Source organism: Myotis daubentonii, chromosome 3, assembly GCF_963259705.1.
Source record: "Myotis daubentonii chromosome 3, mMyoDau2.1, whole genome shotgun sequence".
NCBI classification, from domain to species: Eukaryota; Metazoa; Chordata; class Mammalia; order Chiroptera; family Vespertilionidae; genus Myotis; species Myotis daubentonii.
Genome location: NC_081842.1, coordinates 100,521,851 through 100,541,891, shown reverse-complemented (window position 1 = coordinate 100,541,891; position 20,041 = coordinate 100,521,851). Strand labels below are relative to the sequence as shown.

The 20,041-nt window shown below is 38.8% G+C and overlaps 1 protein-coding gene across 7 annotated transcripts in view; it reads left to right on the top strand.

Moving 5' to 3' along the window:
- Nucleotides 1-370: 370 nt before the first annotated feature.
- Nucleotides 371-20,041, top strand: part of ROBO2 (roundabout guidance receptor 2) — a 690,593-nt gene continuing 670,922 nt past the window's right edge. For 5 of the 7 annotated variants that reach the window (XM_059688089.1, XM_059688088.1, XM_059688085.1 and 2 more), the window contains exon 1: nt 371-1,304. In XM_059688089.1, the coding sequence (XP_059544072.1) occupies nt 1,244-1,304 (61 nt within the window). In that variant the 5' untranslated portion in view covers nt 371-1,243. The remainder of the gene's footprint in view (nt 1,305-20,041) is intronic. The other 2 variants (XM_059688090.1, XM_059688087.1) reach the window with 2 other exon arrangements.

Here is a 20,041-nt window from a genome sequence, read left to right as displayed (position 1 = left end):
GGAGCGGGGGCTGGAGCCCACCTATCCCTCCCGAGGCGGGAAGGAGGGGACGAGGAGGCCCAGACAAGAGGAAGGAGTTGACCAGTGTCCGCGGCTCCGAATTAGTGAATGTCCGTCCCCCTCGGGCCCCGGGCTCCCGCGCCGGCCCCTTCCTCGGCACCGCGCGGCCGCTGGCGCCCCTGCACCGGAGGGTGGCGGAGTGTGGAGGCGGAGGGCTCACCGCACCCCTCACCCCCGCCCCCCCCCACCCCCCCGGGGCCGACTCCTAGCAGCTTTCATTCCTTCCCTCTCCTCCCGCCTCCTCGCTTCCCCTCCTCTAAGTCTTTCCACCGCCCGCAGCTGTAGGAGGAGGCAGACGCTGTGCTGCGGGTGGCGGGCGCGGCGGCGGCTGGAGCGGGGACTGGCGGCGGCTGGACCGCGCGCTCCCTTTCTCCCCGGCTCCGCTCGCGGCTCCCGGGCTCACGCTCCGGCTCCGCGCCCTCCCGCAGCCGCCGGCGTTCCCCGCCGCTCAGGGGCGGCCCGCGGGGGTGGCCACGGCCTCAGCCCTGCCCCTCCCTCCCGCCCTCCCTCCCTGCCGCCCTACCACGTAGGAGTTCACCTTCGCCACCGAGGCGTCTAGATTTCCTTTGCTTCTCTGGAAACGACAGCGGTGGAGGGAGGCGACGCGGCTGCCAAGGAGAGGCTCGCCAAGGCGGCCCGCCTGCAAAGTGTTGCTTTGACACCTCCTGGCTGTGGAAGTTAAGGGGAAAAACTCCGGACGCGGAGCTGCTGCCCAGACGGAGACCGGGGAAGGAAACCAGTGGGCAGGCCAATGGTTTTCCGGCAGCGCGCTGGCAAGTTTGTGGAACACTTTCTAGGAATTAGATCTTCGTCCTCTCCCTTCCTCGTCCTGACTTCTGAAGAAAGAACTTGGTTTTGGATTGCAATGGAGCCCGAGGAGTGAGGGTTAGACACACTTGAATAATCCCTCCGAAGGGGCTGCATTTGTGGGAATTTAGGAAGCCCGAGTGGAAATACAGCAGCCTTTGGTGCACCCTCTGTTCATCTGGATGAATCTAAATGTGCCCCATCCAGGACCGCTCCACTGAGCCCTCTCATCTTGCGATTTGCTCTCCTTGACTTTAATTGGCATCTAGGAAAGTCTGAACTTTAGACCTACCTCTTCTTTTGATACTTATTTTTGTACTTTTGCTCTCTGGGATTGGTTTCTTAAAACAATCTGGATCCTTTTTAATATGTCAAAATGAGTCGGCTGATGTTTACACAACTACTGCTCTGTGGATTTTTATATGTTCCCGTTGATGGTAAGTTAAAAATGCTTTTATCCTCCCCCACCAAAAAAAAAAATAAAAAAATACACTTTTCTTTCTGAGGGGGATGTGGGCTCTAAATAAAATGACTTTGTATGTGTAAGTCCCTTTTGGCCAGGTGCGGGTCTTTAGGGGGCAGTGATTTTAAGTCTTTTGTTTCTAAACAGCTGCAAGTGGAACACATTAGTAGTCGCTTACTGTTGTTTTTTTTAATTAATTGAGGAGTTGGACAATAAATGATGGGATCTTAGTTTTGTTAGAAGAGAATTATTAAAGGAAATCTCTCGAAAGAGTCTAATACTGTGGTACTGCTCTGTTTGGTGTTTGTTCTTGTATCTGAACTTTGACTTAGACATTCAAGTGAGGAAAATTAGTAGTGGATGTTGTACTGAAGGTTCATTGAGTCAGGAATGTGGGACGAGGTCTCTCAGGGAAAAAAGTGTGTATCACCTTCATGCTGGCCAGTGTCCTCCTAGTGTGAAATCAGAATGAAGAATTTAGATCATAGGGAGGAAACTGTCAAAAGGGGACTGGGCCAGACTCCAACAAGGGGAAACATAAGCTCCGGGCCTGCTGGGGGCAGCTCTGTCCCCTGTGGCAGACACAATGGGGATCGGAAACAGGTGCTGGCTGTGCCTCCCTCTAGGTTGAGTCAGTGTGTCAAGCAGCCAGCATTCTGCCTCTGATTCTCCTGTCTTTTGTTCAGATTTGGTTTCCCGGTACGTTTTCTTTGGATGTCAGTTTCTTGTGAGAGAATTGCAAAATCCTTTTTAGGAGCCGTTTTGAATGACAAGTGGAAGTAATCATTAATATCTTTTATTGTTTGTTCAAAGAAGGAAATCCAGAGGATATTTGGTATTAACCTTCTAGGGACTTTAATTTTTTTTACATCAATGGAAAGAATTGGTCTAAGGAGAAGACTGTAGCGTGCCACCGCCCCCTCCCGAAAATGGGGGTGATAGTACTTTAGTTTTTTAAATACTGTACTTGTAAAGAATTGGAGGTGTATTGGTCCAAACATTTGAGCCATCATAGTTGTTTGTTGCTACATAAACTTTCCTCCAGCATGTGCATTGTGGACAAATTCATTATTTGGGGCACTGCGTATTTTTGCCCGCCTATAGGAGCTAACTTTGTTCTTGGCAGCTGCGGATGCACAGAACCCAACATATTGGACTCAGAAAGGAAGCCTTTCTATAAACATGAGGCAATACAGATTCATTTACCTACTGTCAAGTGGCGGTTTTCAGTCCTGGACTACATAAGTACCTTTGCCTCACAGCGATAGTAGGCAAGGCATTCATGTGAGCACACTGCTTCTCTCTTCCCCCTTCTAAGTAGTAGATGTTTAGGAATTAATCACTGTGAATTATAGTGTGTCAATATCTATAGTCATATGTAATAATTCACCATGCATTTTCTTTAATACATTTCCCTCTACAATACATTTCCATTTCCATTACAAAAAGTTTTACATATTTTTTCCCAAATGTGTTTGAGTATTAGGATGAGAAGACTTGGATATAAGTATTTGGGTAATATGTTCTCATAAGACATGAATTTACATTTTTCAATACCAGAAATACATGTAAAAGCTATATATTAGACTACAGGATTATTGCCAAGTTTTGTTGTTGTTGTTGTTTTATTTTTTGTTTCGAATCAGTGTGTAGCTAGGAGGAATACAATTAAATTGCTCAGTGGAAGTGACAGAGGGAATCAGAAGAGCTTGGTGTTACAGAATGTAATTAATGTACCACAGTGTTTGGAGGTATATGAAACAAATGCAATTAACCAGCTCGCTGGAACAGCAGTAGCAAGACATCATTTCTTTCCTGTCCTCCCTCCCTTCTGTCCTGCCTCCCTCACTTCTTTCCCTCTCTCCCTTCTTTCCTTCTCCCCCACCCCCACCTCCCGCCTTCCCTAGGGACACATGTAGGACTTTCGTTCTGATATAATTTTATAGGATAAGGGCGGGGGGATTTGTGTCTGACCCACAATTATGCAGCCAAATTCATAGTAATGTAGCAAAAAATGCCTAGGGTAGAGTAATTGAAAAGGTAACATTCATTTTTTTCTGTGTTAAACTAATTTTTGTATTTAGTATCTAATATGACAAAAGCAAATAAAACTGTGGACACTTAGTGAGTTCCTATGTAAATCATACTGTTGACATTGGATTGCCTTTGGTTTACTCCAGAATGATGACAGCCTCTCCATGGGGACTGTTGGAAATTTGGGATGTAGACAACACTGCCCTCTAGGCTATTTCAACACTGGGACTGAGTGTTCACATGTATAATGAGGGAGTGGGCTGCTCGGCTCTTTAAGCTTTCTTACTCTTCCAGGATTCCAGGATTCCTATTTGCTTATTATCCTTCTTATAAGTGTGTGCTCATTCTCCCCATGAATTTCAAATTTAGAGAGGCTTGTGCCATTTCAAAGATATACTGACTATCCATGTGCTAGACACAAAAATTAATTTTATTCAGTGACAAATGATACATAGATTTGCATTGAAATTTGCTTGGTGGGTTATTTATATGTGCATTTTTATGGCATGTGAAGAATGTTAGCGTTTTGCCTTCTCATAGAAGGTACATGCTAATATTTATGATTGTTCAGTATCATGTGTCTGTAGGAATCCATAGAAAATAAATATTAAGTTAGTTGATAACTACATGCAAACTTTTCTATTTGGGATGTCCATGCAGATTTTCTCATTTGATAGAGATTAATCAAATGCAGATTTTCCTTTACTATTAATAGGAGGTTATGTAATGAACTTAGCCTTTGTTCTCCAGATTTTCTTTATTTTTAAATAAAGGATATGGTTTCCCAGTCATTTACAGGGAACTAATATAAACCATCACAAGACTTTTAATTATATCTATATACCATACATTCTGTCAATTCAATAATTTTATGATACTTTAATACTTGTAAAAGGATACTTTTAAAATGAGAATAGTTTTCTTATCTAAGCCTTAACTAGTTTTTTTTCCAGTGTTGTTTCTTTTAATGAGCCCCATCTCCCTGAAGGATGATGCGGGTAGCTAGGTGGTGGCAAGAGGTGTTCACTTCAAGATTCTGCCCTGATTGAAGGCTTTGCCCACAGTCAGCCTTAACTATTCCTAAATGGAAATGACACACATGGTATTTGGGGAGATAAAGATGATGTGTGTGCACAGTGCAGATATATAATCTCATACAGGTTTATACATTTTGCTAAAGTGCTTCTTTTAATAATGGGCTCATTATTGTAGCCATATGTAGTCCATTTCAGAACTTAAATTGCATATAAGTAACCTGAAATTTGTTCTTGGGACTCTGCAGTAATATGAGGTTTGAATTGGCTTTGTTTGAATAACCTTTGTGTCTAGGCAACATGTGGATCATAAACCAAAAGGATTTCTTAGAACATCAAAAAAGACTATCTTAAAGGGGGGAGAAAAAGTCATGGTTATACAAAGAACAATTCTGGCCATCTCATCCCTGAGCAGCCTGTGTAAAATAGCATTTTGATAATAAAAATATGGATATGTAAGCACATTGAATACATTTGGATGCTTATATAATAATGAAGGGAGCTCATGTATGTGGGATGAGTGTCCAGTGAAATCTGCTTCAGTAGTTGCTGCATTCTGTAGGAGATACGTTTACTTCCTATGTGCAATTTCGTTTTGAAGAGTATTTGGAAGAAAAATTTTTCTTTTACTTATTTCTTCTCCTGGTCTTCCTCTTCTCCTCCTCCTTCTTTTTTGAACCCGATGTAAGGAATTATAAAAGTATTTGAAGAGTAAAGAAAATAGGTGAGGTTGTTTCTTAAATAATAATTTAGAACATCTGCATTTAAAACATGTTAATCATGTTTTACTTTTGGGTATATCCAATTGGGTCCTCAACTTTATCATTTTTATTTTCTAATACTATATAGCTTTATGGAAACTTATTTTGTATAGATCCTATCTTTTTTTTTCAGTTTAGACAGACAGAAGTCTACAGATTGGAGTTCAAGCAGACAATGGAAATTTATAGAGTATCATTTTATTGATTAATTTTTAAAGAAAATATTGTTATGTTTCTTATAGCATCTCCATGTATGGACCTATCAACCTAAATCAATACATTAATATTGATTTTTTTTCTTCTTTTTAATTATTGACTAAAACATAGTCAATATGTTTTTCCCCTTTTAGGGGAAATTCCCATATACTTTTTAAAATGTATCAACAGTGTGATATATTATAATAGAGATCTCATATAGCATTTAAAGTGTATTAGTCTCAAAATAAATAAAGTGTAGCAATCTCACCCAAAATACATATCCGTAACTCAAAACAGCATTACTCCTAGAGAGAGGAGTAATCTAGGGCTCAAACCTTAGTGTTTTCTTCTGCATTTGCATCTAATACTTAAGATCGTTCATCCCGTTGCTGATACTTCTTACACTGCCCAGTCACTGTGTGGAAGAATCTAAGGTCCATGAGTTTGGCTCTTATACCATTGTAGTTCCAGTGCCTGGAGCAGTGCTGGACACATCTGGCTGGCTGTTTGACATCTTTGCATGATAGCTAATAAGAATATATCAAACTGAAGCCTGGGATAGAAGCTGCTCCTTTTTCTTGTCATCCCCAGCTCAGTAAATGGCATCGCTATTCCCAGAGTTTTTCATGATCCCAAACTAGGGATCATTCTTGGCTGGTACTCACAGCCCATATCCAGATTGTTAGTGAACTCTGTTGACTATAAACAAACTCAGCCAGATACTTCTTCAGCAAAATGGGTTTATTTGAGAGCAGCTAGAAATTTCAATCTGGTACATGCAACCACAGTGAGGCATGTGAAAGTTCGCTAAAACAAAGAAGGGGAAATCTTTGATAGAGGGGAAAAAGGAGTTAGAAAGGTCTATTACAGACAGTTTCCCTTGTTTTGCCTCATGATTGAGTTAGGGTGGGAGAGCTTCCCATTCTGGCCTCCCTACTTCACTTTAAATGAGGTTTCTGTTATTAATTTTTACAACCTTTTGAAATATATTCTGGTACCAACAATTTTATTTGTGTGTTTGTGATTTTCAAATATATAGCAACATTGAAATAATTGTACAGTGAACACTAAGGTTTTCCCACTTGCCCAGCTGGTGTGGCTTAGTAGTTGAGTGTCACAGTTCGATTCCAGTTAGGGATCATGCCTGGGTTGCAGGCTTGATCCTTTGGGTGGTGTGTGCAGGCGGCAGCCAATCAATGATTTTCTCTCATCATTGATGTTTCCATCTCTCTCTCCCTTCTCTTCCTCTCTGAAATCAATAAAAATATATGGTACATATATTTTTAGAAAAAAGATATCCTCACCTAGGTTCTACCATTATTTGACTTTACTTGATTGCCATCTATTTATCCATTTATCCACCCACTCTTTTATTGTTTTGATGCATTTTCAGATAATTAGATACCAAATGTTTCTTACTCAACCACTACAATCCTGGGCAAAACCTGGAGCATTACATTAGCCTGATAAATGGTCATTTGTTTAATTCCTGCTTGTCCTATCCCTGCATCTTACCCCATCCCAGTTTCTTCTCTATACAGTAGCCAGAAGGACCTTGTAAAAGCATGTAAGATCATGACAGCTCTTTGCTCTCAACTTTCTAATGGCTTCCATGCAGAACCCTTCACAACAGTCTATAAGGCAGTTCAAGTTCAAGCCCCTCTCTTCTTACCTAACCTCATCTCTTCACGCTCCCTACCTAGAGCCTAGATTTAGAACATTCTTTTTTGATGTTCTGTTTCTGACGCAGGGCTTTTGCGTTTGTTCTTTTATCTACTTGAAATGCACTTCCCCAGATCTCTGCATGGGTATGTCCTTTAATTGATTTAATAAGTCCCTACCCCAAAATCATCTCTTCAGAAATATGGGCCATCCTATCTAAAATTGCTCCCCTTACAACACTATTGGGCTGCCCCTATTACCTGTCTTAATTTTTTATAGCACTTGTCACCTCCTAGAAGTGTTAGAGTACCTGTGTGTATGTGTGTGTGTGTTGTGTGTACATCAACAACTGTGAAGGGATTGACATCTTATCCTACTTGCAAGCTAAGGAGTTAGACTGCCACAACTGGATGAGTGCTGGCAGGAGACATGAGATTCCTGGGTGAGAGATGATGGACTTCATTAGTCATGCCACAGCAAGCAGCATGACTTTATGTGTGAATCGATTTACCTTGACCCTGAAGTCCATTGGGGGCAATATACTGGATCCCAAGTAGTCATAGTGGGTTAGCCTCACAGCTGAGGAACCAACCATGAGTGTGGGAACCCAGATATTTTATAATGGGAAATGAAGAAACTTGCCTAATCTTTACCCTGGGGGAAAACATTATCTTGACTATATTCGACAGTAAAAAGTCTGCCTTCTGCTCTCAAAGGAGACTACCTCTGTTACACAAGACTGCTTGCTATATACATAGCTTTGAAAAGGTAGTTTGGAATGAAAGAGTAGTTAGTGCCTCTGTTAGCAAATCATGCAGAAACATGAGCATCCCATGGAGAATTTCACTCAGGTATAGACAGAGATGTTTGTTGACTGTCTGACTCTAATACTGAGCTTCTATAGCAGGGACTTAGCTTTGTTTGCCATGTTTACCAATGTTCTAACAGTGCCTGGAGCACACGATGACACATAATAGATATTCAAATATTTGTTAAGTGTATGAAAACGTGCTTATGGAGTACTTTTGAGATGTTTGTTTTCATGCCCTACCCCAACACAGGAAACATTGTTCATTTGAACTAGGTTAATTTATAATTTGGGGTATGTGCGTATATAAGTAGACAGGCAGAAAGTCAGACAGATAGAGAGGGTCATCAAACATGCATATTTTGACACAAAGAACATCATGATTCCTGGTGATTTAATATTCTGCCTTTCACCTGTCAGGAGGTATAGAATTGTTGATACACTTTAATATGCCTCTCTTTTTCTAACCAAGAATATTTTCTATAATTGTGGTTTTCATGGCCACTCTGCCTCGGCACCCACAGACACTGCTGTGCTGTGCTTTTTATCACACTGTTGTTGGGGTGTGTATTTTGACAGGGCGTTCCTTCAGATGATGCTGATGTGCCATGACAGGACCACTGCACTAAGGAATGTTGACTTATATGATGATATCCAGTCCAGAAACTAATACTTTTTCTACATTTAAGACAGCTTTCCCTTTCAGCTTTAGCAACAGGTCAAACTGATTATTCTGGTACCACGACAGAATTAAATTGCTTACTTCTAAAATTAATCTCCAAATGTATGGATCTCTAATAATTGACAACTAAGAGGAGGATTGAAAGTAGTAATTTTGCAAATCCTACCTGCTGTTGCAAACATCATGGCCAGGCCCTGTTTACTATCACTGACAATAAACTGAGATAAACTCAGGAATTTGGCAGGTAGGACCATCTTTATAGACCTACTTTTGATTTTAAGAAAATATCTTAAAGCAGTGGTTGGCAAACTGCGCCCCCTTGAGTGTGGATCTTCCACAAAATACCATGTGCGGGCGCGCACATACAGTGCGATTGAAACTTCGTGGCCACACTCAAGGGGCCAAAGAGCCACATGTGGCCTGCGAGCCGCAGTTTGCCGACCACTGGCTTAAAGGAATCAACTAAAAATATATCTATATTTTTAAAAACATTGAGATAAAGGTCAACATATACATTCTCTAAATTTTGCTACTTAAATATTTTCTCCCACTTTATTGAGATATAATTCACATATCATACAATTTGCCCATGTGAAATTTACAAAGAAGTTTTTTCCGTTGTTGTTAATCCTCTCCAGAGGATATTTTTCCATTGATTTGCAGAGAATGGAAGGAAGGTGGAGAGACAAAGAGAGAGAAACATCATTGATTGGTTGCCTCCTGCACTGTCCCAACCATGGCTGGGGAATCAAATCTGCAACCAAGGTAGTGCCCTTGACCGGAATTGAACCTGGGACCCTTCAGTCCTCTAGACAATGCTCCATCCACTGAACCAAACCTACTAGGGTACAAAGCAGTGGTTTAATTCATGGAGTTATGCAGCCATCACTAGAATCTAATTTTAGAACTTTTTCATATCAAAATAAATAAATAAATAAATAAATAAATAAATAAATAAATACCTGTATCATGTATTGAAACTTCGTGGCCACACTCAAGGGGCCAAAGAGCTGCATGTGGCTCTTATCTACTACCCCTTCCCAGCCCTACAAAACCACTAGTCTATTTTCTATCTCTATAGATTTGTTTATTCTGGACATCTTATATAATAAAACCCTAATATGCAAATCCACCGAATGGTGGAACAACTGGCAGAACCACCAGTCGATATGATGCACACTGACTACCAGGGGGCAGATGCTAAATGCAGGAGCTGCCCCCTGGTGGTCAGTGCACTCCCATAGGGGGAGCACTGCTCAGCCAGAAGTCGGGCTCACTGCTGGCAAGTACAGCAAGGGTGGTGGTTGGAGCCTTTCCTGCCTCCATTGCCGGCAGGGGGTAAGAAGCTAGGAGTCCTGCACTGTGAGAGGGCACAGGCCAGGCTGAGGGACCTCCTCCCAGTTCGTGAATTTCATGCACCAGGCCTCTAGTTTCATATAAAGAGAATCATACAAGTTTTGGTCTTTTTGACTAGTTTTTTTCCCCTTAGTCTAATGTTTTTAAGGGTCATCCATATTCTACCATGTATCAGTGCTTCATTCCTTTTCATTGCTGAATAGTATTCCATATCACTTATCCCTTGAATGATCAGTTTGTGGGTAGTTAGGTTGTTCTTACTTTTGGTTATTATAAATATTTCTGCTATGAACATTCATGTATTAATCTTTGTGTGCACACATGTTTTTATTTCTCTTGAGTGGAATTGCTAGGTCATTTGGTAATATTATGTTTAACCTTTTGTGGAACTGCAAAACTATGTTCCAAAGTAGATGAATCATTTTACATTTCCACTTGCCAGGTATGTGGTAAATTTATTCTTTTAAATCAACTTGAAAAGAAAACATTGAATAACCTTTATGAGTTCAATGTGTTTTGTAGTGAAGTCATTTTATATAACAACTAGAGGCCTGGTGCACAAAATTTGTGCAGTGGGGGGGTGTCCCTCAGCCCAGCCTGCACCCTCTCCAATCTGGGACCCCTCGGGGGATGTCCAACTGCTGGGTTAGGCCTGATCCCTGTGGCAGTCAGACATGCCTCTCACAATCTGGGACTGTTGGCTCCCAACTGCTTGTCTGCCTGCCTGCCTGATTGCCCCTAACTGCTTCTGCCTGCCAGCTTGATCATCCCCTAACCCAGGGGTGGGCAAACTTTTTGACTCGAGGGCCACAATGGGTTCTTAAACTGGACTGGAGGGCCGGAACAAAAGCATGGATGGAGTGTTTGTGTGAACTAATATAAATTCAAAGTAAACACCATTGCATAAAAGGGTACAGTCTTTTTTTTTTTTTTTTTTTTTTTTTTTTAGTTTTATTCATTTCAAACGGGCCGGATCCGGCCCGTGGGCCGTAGTTTGCCCATGGCTGTCCTAACTACTCCCCTGCCAGCCTGATCGATGCCTAACTGCTCCCCTGCCGGCCCAATCGCCCCCAACTGCCCTCCCCTGCTGGCCTGGTCACCCCCAACTGTCCTCCCCTGCTGGCCTGATCAACCCTAACTGCCCTCCCCTGCTGGCCTGGTCACCCCCAACTGCCCTCCCCTGCCAGCCATCTTGTGAAGGCCATCTTGTGACCACATGGGGGCAGCCATCTTGTGACGAGAAGGAATTGATGTATTTCCAGATGGCGCAAACTGCGAAGGGTCAATTCTAAATGGGTCACTTAACCTGGGCCTTCAAAGATGAATGGAGTTTTATTAGAGAGGGAGAGTGGAAATTAGCTTTCAGGAATAACAGGATAAATGGCATGGAGATGACAGGTATGCTAGGGGAAAGGCAAGAAGACTAGTTTAATAGTAACATAGTTTGTTCACAGGGGAAGAAGTGTGAGATGATTCTTGAAAGGCAATCAGTCAATGAACATTGCTGAACAAGTTTGAGCAAGTAATTTAATGTTTCCATGCCTCAGTGTCCTTATCTGTAAAATGGGCATGGTAACATTGTCTATCTCTTACAGTTGCTACAAGGGATACATTAATATATAAATGAAAAATATATGTATATATGTATTACACATATATAGAAATATATGCTTATATGTAATATATATATTCTATATGTAAATTATATATAAAATACTCTGAATAGTACCAGGTACTTAATAAGCACCACTGAAATTTTATTTGTCTCTATATTAATTATTAGTAGTAATTTTACTATTATTTCCTTCAGAGTATAGAAGTAAAGTTTAGAGGAATTTGGAAATCAGGTTACTTATGTATTACATGATCATTTAATTATAATTTTCATATAATCTTTCAAGCATGAGACTTCAGGTGATTGATTAAGAACTTTTGCCTCACCCTAGCTGGTTTTGCTCAGTGGATAGAGCATCGGCCTGTGGACTGAAGGGTCCCAGGTTTGATTCCAGTCAAGGGCACATGCACAGGTTGCAGGCTCAATCCCCAGTAGGGGGCGTGCAGGAGGCAGCTAATTAATGATTCTCATCATTGATGTTTCTCTCTCTCCCTCTCCCTTCCTCTCTGAAATCAATAAAAATATATTTTAAAAAAGAACTTTTGCCTTTTAAGGGGACTCATCTGTGGCAACACCTATGTAATTGTGACAAAAGTTCTATCACATGTGTGTTTCCATTGCATCATATGCTGGTTACAGAACAAATGGGGTCCCAAGTGAGTGGTATTATGAATTAAAAGAGTAAAAAGAGAGGCATACTACAAATAGTAATTTGTTAACAAATAAAACAGGCTTTTTAAGTCTGCATTCTGGTTCATGTTGATTGATTTACATTTTATCAGGAATATATTTTCTTTGGTGCTCTTGATATAAAGTGCCATGAAGATAAATCTTGTATAAGACAAACTTAATGGGTTCTAAGTAAACATTCCTAATTTTCTAAAAATTGTATAAGACTCCACTCACATTTTTTCTAGATAGTCCACTTTACTTTCTTTCATTCAATATAGAAATTGAGTTTAATAATTTTTATAATTACCCATTAATAAGATTTTCATGAATGGTTGTGTATATCAGAAAAGATAACCCAAATACAACGATATCATTGTTACTGTAGAAGGAATACCCATTAGGTGGTCAGAAGCTCTGGACTCCAATTTTAGCTTTTCTTTTAAATTAATTATATAATTTTAATCCTTATAAAAACAAACACACACAAAAACAAAAAAAAAAGCATAAAACACTAAAATGTAAGATTTGACTGTAATCTCCAATGTCTCATTCAGCCTTAAATTCTATTGTTGTAAGTTATTTAATTAAATGTCCTATCATTGATTATTATGTTTGAGTACAGTTGAAGGAAAAAGTTTAACCTGGAAAAAATTATAGAAAACCCTAAATGTCCATCTCTGAACACAATCATTCTTCATTGTCCAATCTGCATGGGTTATATTTCTGTATTTTCTGTGGGCTTAATGACATGAATATGGCTGACAGGCAACATTCACTAAGTCTCATGATTCACATCCACTTTCATTCATTAATGACCAATGGTGCTTATTGTTACTTTATGAATAAATGGAATTTTTTAAAAATAATACTAAGAAAACACTAGTCTTAAGCCAATATACTTAGTTTATGGCCACTGTAACTAGAACCATATGCAACATAGCAATTTTAGCTCAGGAGAGGGGGTTAATAGCCACTTTTTAATTTCTGCTGTAAAGATTGATGTGGGATCCTTTCCCCTGGTTTTTGGTCCCATGCCTTTTTGGACATGAGCTGGAGGACATGGAATATAACTCAACTGTTCCATTACACTGCTTTTCAAGTTTAAACAAGGAACACCCAGTTGAAATCATTTGGAATTTAAAGGATTTGTCCAAAGCCTGTGTGGCAGTTATAACCAACTAACATATTCATAAGATCAAAAACGGGAGAACTTTTGACTTGTGTTTTCTTTATAAAGAAAAGGTTGTAAATCAAGGTTATAGCAGACTTTGAAAGTTTTACAATATTTATTTCCAAATATTAGCAAATGCTATAATGTAGTTAATTTGTTTAGGTATATCTGATAATTATGGAATGTAGTTTACAGGGTTATATTAAATTAAGGGAAATTCAGGATGAACCTAGCCAAAGATATTCTAATTTGTGTTTTATATCTTAAAACTAACTTTAATGTTTTGACAAATAACAGTGTAGTTATTGAAAGTGAAGTCCATTGTTGATTTGTTAAACTAGAGAAGGCATTTTACCTTCCCCTTCTAAAATGAGCAACAGCTGTCTGTTCTAACATATCTTTGCATAGCAACAACTTCAGGAAGAAGCCATCACCCAAACAGCAATTATGTGAACCCCTACACACTGTGCCACTGACTGTAGGAGAAACTGAGTAAGAAGAAAATGCCTGCTAACTTGACACTCCTCAGCATCCCCCGCCCCCATGCAAAATGGACAGCGAGGAGTTATAGCAGCAATTTTTAATCTTTTTAATTTCATGGCACACTTAAACTAATTACTAAAATTCTGAGGCACGCTAAAAAAACATATTTTTTGCTGATCTGACAAAAAATTGGTATAATTTTAATTCATTCACACTAGATGGTTATTGTTATGTTGGCTGTTGTCTTTTTTTTTTTTTTTTTTTTGACAATCCTGACTAAATAGTCAGGTATTGCATGAGTTAAAAATTCTTGTGGCACACAAGTTGATAATCACTGAGTTAAAACATTGAATTTGATGGTGTCAGAACTACTTTTTTCACTGCAGTGATAATGTCAAGAGTTAAAAACTAATAGTACCTGATTCTTGTACTTTCAAATCTTCAAGCTGTCATTTAGTTGAGATTTATAGCCTCTTTTCTTCTCACAAATGCTGTTTAATAACTTCACCATAAAAGAAGTGCTAACACATTTAACTGGCCAGTTCCTCACTGGCTATCATGAAAACACGTAGGTGATTTTGTAGCTAAGTATGTTTTTAAGTGTTTCAATCCGCCTTTGTGATTGAGAGCCTGGATCATGTCAACTTGTAATACAAAATGAAAGAAAAAAGAACGGGAAAATATGTACAACATGTAGATACAAATTTGGGGCAAAGATATGTCTTATCCCCCACACCATACACACATGGCTGTAAGATATACATAAACTTCCGAGTTGTTTGATGCCTGCCCTCCACTCACAATCCAACTGACAACTTTTATTTTAAGAAGAACATTTTCCAGGCTATGAATTATTGTACTTTTATGTTAAATTGTAACACCTGTGGTGTTCATCAGTTGGGTCTTATGAAATGCTCTCCAGATTTTTGAAACACTCAGTAAATGTGTGTCATCGTGTTAAATTTAAATTCTGAGTTCGTTCAACTTTTCAGAAAGCGTTTTTATCTCTCTAAGCAGCAGCAAAATATGGCATGCAAATAAGACAGCTAGAGGATTGCTTTTATAGTCTTAGAATGCAATTCTAAGCTTTTTTAACGTGGATGCTATAGGAGTTTATGCATAATCTTTGCATTCAAAATAGTCCAGGAGGTGCAAAGTTCTGCCTGGGAGGGACACTCTCTATGAACAATGAGCAGGGTGATGTTGGAAAAGTGAAAAACTGAATGTTTGAATGAAATGAATTGGACCAGCATTTTAAATTACTATATATACCAAGTAGACAAGCTAATATTTAGTTCTATGGATTGTTAACATTCACATAAAACAGAATGATTTAGCATTTACTGAATCCTTTCAATCCTAATCAATTTGGGATCAAATGCAAAAGAACATGTGTCTGGCTTTGTATGACCCCAAATTCTTCCATTTTCCTTTGAGCAGATGACATGCCTTTTTTGCTGACTGATATTGGTTGCTAGGAGAAGTGCACTGGTCTGGTCTCCTCTTGTCCAGCAGTAAAACTAAAGAGTGTATTGAGCAAGAGAAAGAGAGGCAGAACACAGTACAGGCCATGAATCATGACTTGTCTCCAGTGTGTCCACCTTCCTCCCATTGCTTTTCCCTTTAAAAACTTTTGTTTTTACCAATGATGCTTTCTTTCAGCTGCTATCTATAATCCTTTTGAAGCCTGAGGGGATGAGGGTTGCTAAAGGGAGGCTGTGCTGCTAAGAGTCCACTCAGAGCAATAATAAAAGCCTTGAGAGTTATTCATGGAGCCACATTAGTGAGAAGGCCCTACCCAGTGAATAGCATCAGTCAGCTGCTTTTGAAATCGGGTGATTAATACCTTCTGTTTTTAATGGGGGGAAAAGGCAGACAAGAAAGGTCTTCATACTACTTTGGCTCTTTTGCAAATTAGCTCTTATACATTGTCAAAGCTTTTGACAAAGAACTCGCTAAATTTTCAATACCTGCAGAAGTCTTTTTTTTTTTTTTTAAATAGTGTTTCATGAACTGTTCACTGTGGTTACTGTCAGATAAAATTGAAATGGTGAAAAATATCCCAAATGAACATATAAAATATTACTTAGCCATTCTTATATTTTGGCAATGTTTGTGATGACTAGGAAGCTAAAAACATGATGTTAGGGAATATATTCAAAATGTGTCTAAGCTGATCTATTTCACAGCATCCAAATCACATTTTTGTGTGTGTTTTTTAATAAAGAAACCAATTACAATACTCTTGAGATTTTAGAAAAGCATCTAATGAGAAAGTGTTAAGGGTGGCAGGTGTTTATTTCCCATGAGCACTTCGATGTAAGGGACAGTCTGTAATTTACAAATAAGGTGTCATATATATACAGGTTTATATCTATAGTCTAGTTTAGCATAAGGATTTAGAGATACTACCTTTATAATCCCCATTACCTCTTGTCATATCTTTTTTTTCTTGTTGTTAATTTTCACCCGAGGATATTTTTCCATTGATTTTTACAGAGAGTGGGAGAGACAGGGAAAGACAGAGAGTAACATCAATGTGAGAGAAACACATCAATTGGTTGCCTCCTGCAGGAGACCTGATCAGGGCCCAGGCCAAGGAGGAGCCTGCAACCAAGGTATGGGCCCTTGATCAGAATCGAATCCGCGACCCTTTGGTCCTCAGGCCAACACTCTATCCACTGAGCCAAACCGTCTACGGCTCCTTATATCTCTTGATTACATTAGGTACTTCTCATAGTTCAAAGAAAATTTCTTAAGGTTTCAGAACCTTGTCAATCATCTGAGATGCATAGATAGGAAAACTTCCTGTTTGAAAGTTTCAAAAAATACAAGATGATGCTTTTCCATACAGCTTGTCAACATGATTCTAATGTCATCCAGGCATATTTAGATGGCAAATTAAGCTAAACCTTGGTGTTCTTTAAAATTATTCTTATTCTGCAGTTCATTTTACAGTTATTTTTTATATAGCTGCCTAGTTGTCCCTCTGTCTATAACAGTGATGGCGAACCTTTTGAGCTCGGCGTGTCAGCATTTTGAAAAATCCTAACTTAACTCTGGTGCCATGTCACATATAGAAATTTTTTGATATTTGCAACCATAGTAAAACAAAGACTTATATTTTTTATATTTATTTTATATATTTAAATGCCATTTAACAAAGAAAAATCAACCAAAAGAGTTTGCATGTCACCTCTAACACGAGTGTCATAGGTTCGCCATCACTGGTCCATGTTCACTGAAAAGGCTTTACTGTAGTCAGAATATGAGAGCAAACATTTAAAGGACTCTGCATGAAGCTTCCTAGAACCTGTTTTTCACTATGTGGAAGTGAAATATCTTGTTAAGAGGTGGTAATACCCAAGGGCAATCAGAGATGAAAATGTAACGATTTGGTGGGTGATGTCTAGAGATCAGCTTCAAGTGAGGTCTGATTTAATATCTTTATTAGTGATATAGCAAAGGGAACAAAATGATGAAGAAATCATGTATCCCAAACTTAGAAATCTATCAAATTTTTTTTCCTTTATACACCCGCCCCACCTCCCATGAACATAGACATAATTTATAAAAAAAAATTAGGCAGCAAAAAATCTTAGCAGAGTAAGAACAAATGCTATATCTGGTATATAAATGTTAACTAATTCTTCAGGGAAATAATCTGAAATCTAGATATCTAACTAGAGGGAGAAGACAGCAAAGCAATAAAACTGAAAGGGCCCAAGGGATAAAGGTGTGAGTGGGGCAAAGAGAGAATGTGATTCAGATTAGGAGTGTTATGTCCAGTTTAAAGGTCAGGAGATTTTAGCACTCATTTAGGGAGTATTGCACCAGTGACTAGAGACATCCTCTTCCAGTGAACATGGCTTAAGCACAAATTGATTTTGCACTTCATTGTCAGAACATGAGAGTGGGGACAAGATTTTGGCAGAATAGAAGCAGGAGTGAGTACAGAAATTCATTTGGAAGATACTTGTCAATTTAAAGCTAGGGAAGGGTGCACTTACTGTCTCTGTATACCTTGGCCTATAAAGATGAGAAACAATATTAAGATGTACCCTATTAAACCTTTTTAAATATTAAAGGAAACAATTCACAAAAATGCAACCATGTTTAAAATATTTCACCAGCCAGTTTTCATGACCGAGTCAGAAAAACTTGAAGCAATGAATTGTGTTTAGGTGTTCTTATTTTAAAAGAATTGTTGCCTTAAATTAGGAGCTGCTTAATATAAAGCTGCATTATATTTCAAAGGAAAGGTAGTAAACAATATGAGTCTGCTAGGTAAGTAGACAAGAATTATAACAGACTCAATGGCTGAACAGGGTGCAGAACATATTCCTCTTACTACTTTCAACATTAGTGAGGTCTTACTAGACATGCTTCTTTTGGGGCTATACAACTTAAGGGAAATGTGAAAAATTTGATAGTCTTTGTTCTGTAGAGAGCTCCAAAATCATAACAGGAGTAGAAAATAATACCTAAAACTGACTACATTACTTTGAGTACTTTTTGGTGTTTTTTTCTTCTAATTTTATTATTTGAAATAAATTATTTGTAGAGGGCAGAACAATATCCTATCATTAGATTAAAAAATCACACTTCTTGATTTAAAACATTTTCAATTGTTTGATAGGCATCGCATGCAACTGAGAATCTGAAATTTGGTGGTTATTTTATTTCCTTAATTACAAGCCCACGAAAACAGAAAGAATGCAGAACTGCTTGCCAAGGTTCATCAATGCCATCATCATTCTGCAGGCTCCTGGGACCTCTCCGTTAGTTAGTGAAGGGAGTGTAATACTATAGACTGGGTGTCCCAAACTTGAAGGGCCAGATAGTAACCATTGCTGGCTTTGCTGCCCATAGGCCTCCTGCTTCACAACTACTCCACTTGGCTTTTGTAGGAAGAAAGTGGCCATAAACAATATGTAAATAAATGAGCAGAGCTGCGTTTCAATAATATTTTATTTATGTACACAGAAATTTTTATTTTTATAATTGTTGTCATAAAATAGTTTTTTTTGAACATTTTTTCTATGATTTAAAAGTTAAAAAAAAAGTCTTATCCATAGGTTATAAAAAGCAAGGGGTGGGCCAGATTTGGCCTGAGGGTTATAGTTGCTATAGAATATAAAATATTGCCTTTTTATTAAAGGAGCAGAAGAAAGAATGTGCTAGGAGGGGTAAGCAGCAGATGGAGCAGAAGATAGATATTCTACACCTACACTACCCCCAAATATTATTTCTCTGTCAGTCTTCATCTATTCATTCAGTATACATTTAGAGTGCATCTACTCTGTGCAGTTAATTGAGCTCTTTATGTAAGGTCATGTAAATAAGGTCATTGTCCTCAGTGCCACTACCATGGAGGTATTTGTGTATAGTTTGTTGAGAACATGAAAGGGTCTCTAGGTAGAGCCTTGTCAGAAAACTTTATACCTGGCAGGTAACTTGAGCAGAGTCTTAAGTAGAGAAGGAATATTGTGACTGCCATTTGGACAAGTGGTTGTCGTGCTAGGCATAAGATAAAAAGGATATTTAAGGCATGAATTTAATACGGTGTTTCTGGTTGAAGTACAGGAACAGGGAGGAGATTCCTCTCTGGGAAATGGGGTTAGTGTTTCTTGAGAAAGATTCGGTCACAGAAGGAAGGCAATACAAACCCATCTAGAGGTTTTAAAGTGGGTTAATGTTATTAAAAATACAATATGTGGCATCTATGAGGGTATCATTAAAGGCAAAATGACCAAAGGCAGAGAGAGGCAGTTTAGGGATAAAATGGTGAGGGTATAAACAAGGGAATTGTCAGTAGATGTGAAGAGAGATAGACTAATTAAAAAACTGTAATGGAGGTAGATTTGACAGAATTGGACTTGAATTGGGAATTTCAGTTGAGTCCAGTTAAATTACTGTCAAATGTATTTGTCATAATAATTTTTCAGACTGTCCAAGGGAAGATTTTTCTTCATGTCCTTCCTTTCTGTGTCTCTAAAGTTAAAGAAATTGGCAGTTCTTTTGCCATGTGTGATTTCTTGTTTGGTGGGTATATATTTGAACTCAGCTCAAGATTTGTAGGTAATTTTGAAGTATGATATCAGCTTCTATATACATGTTTTCCTTTGAAAAGTTCAAACAGTACCACTTGTATGGAGAATACAGCATCTTCAACATCAAAACCAAATTCACAGAGCTTTCCAAGAGAAATCTCTACCTGTCAGTATTCAGCAAG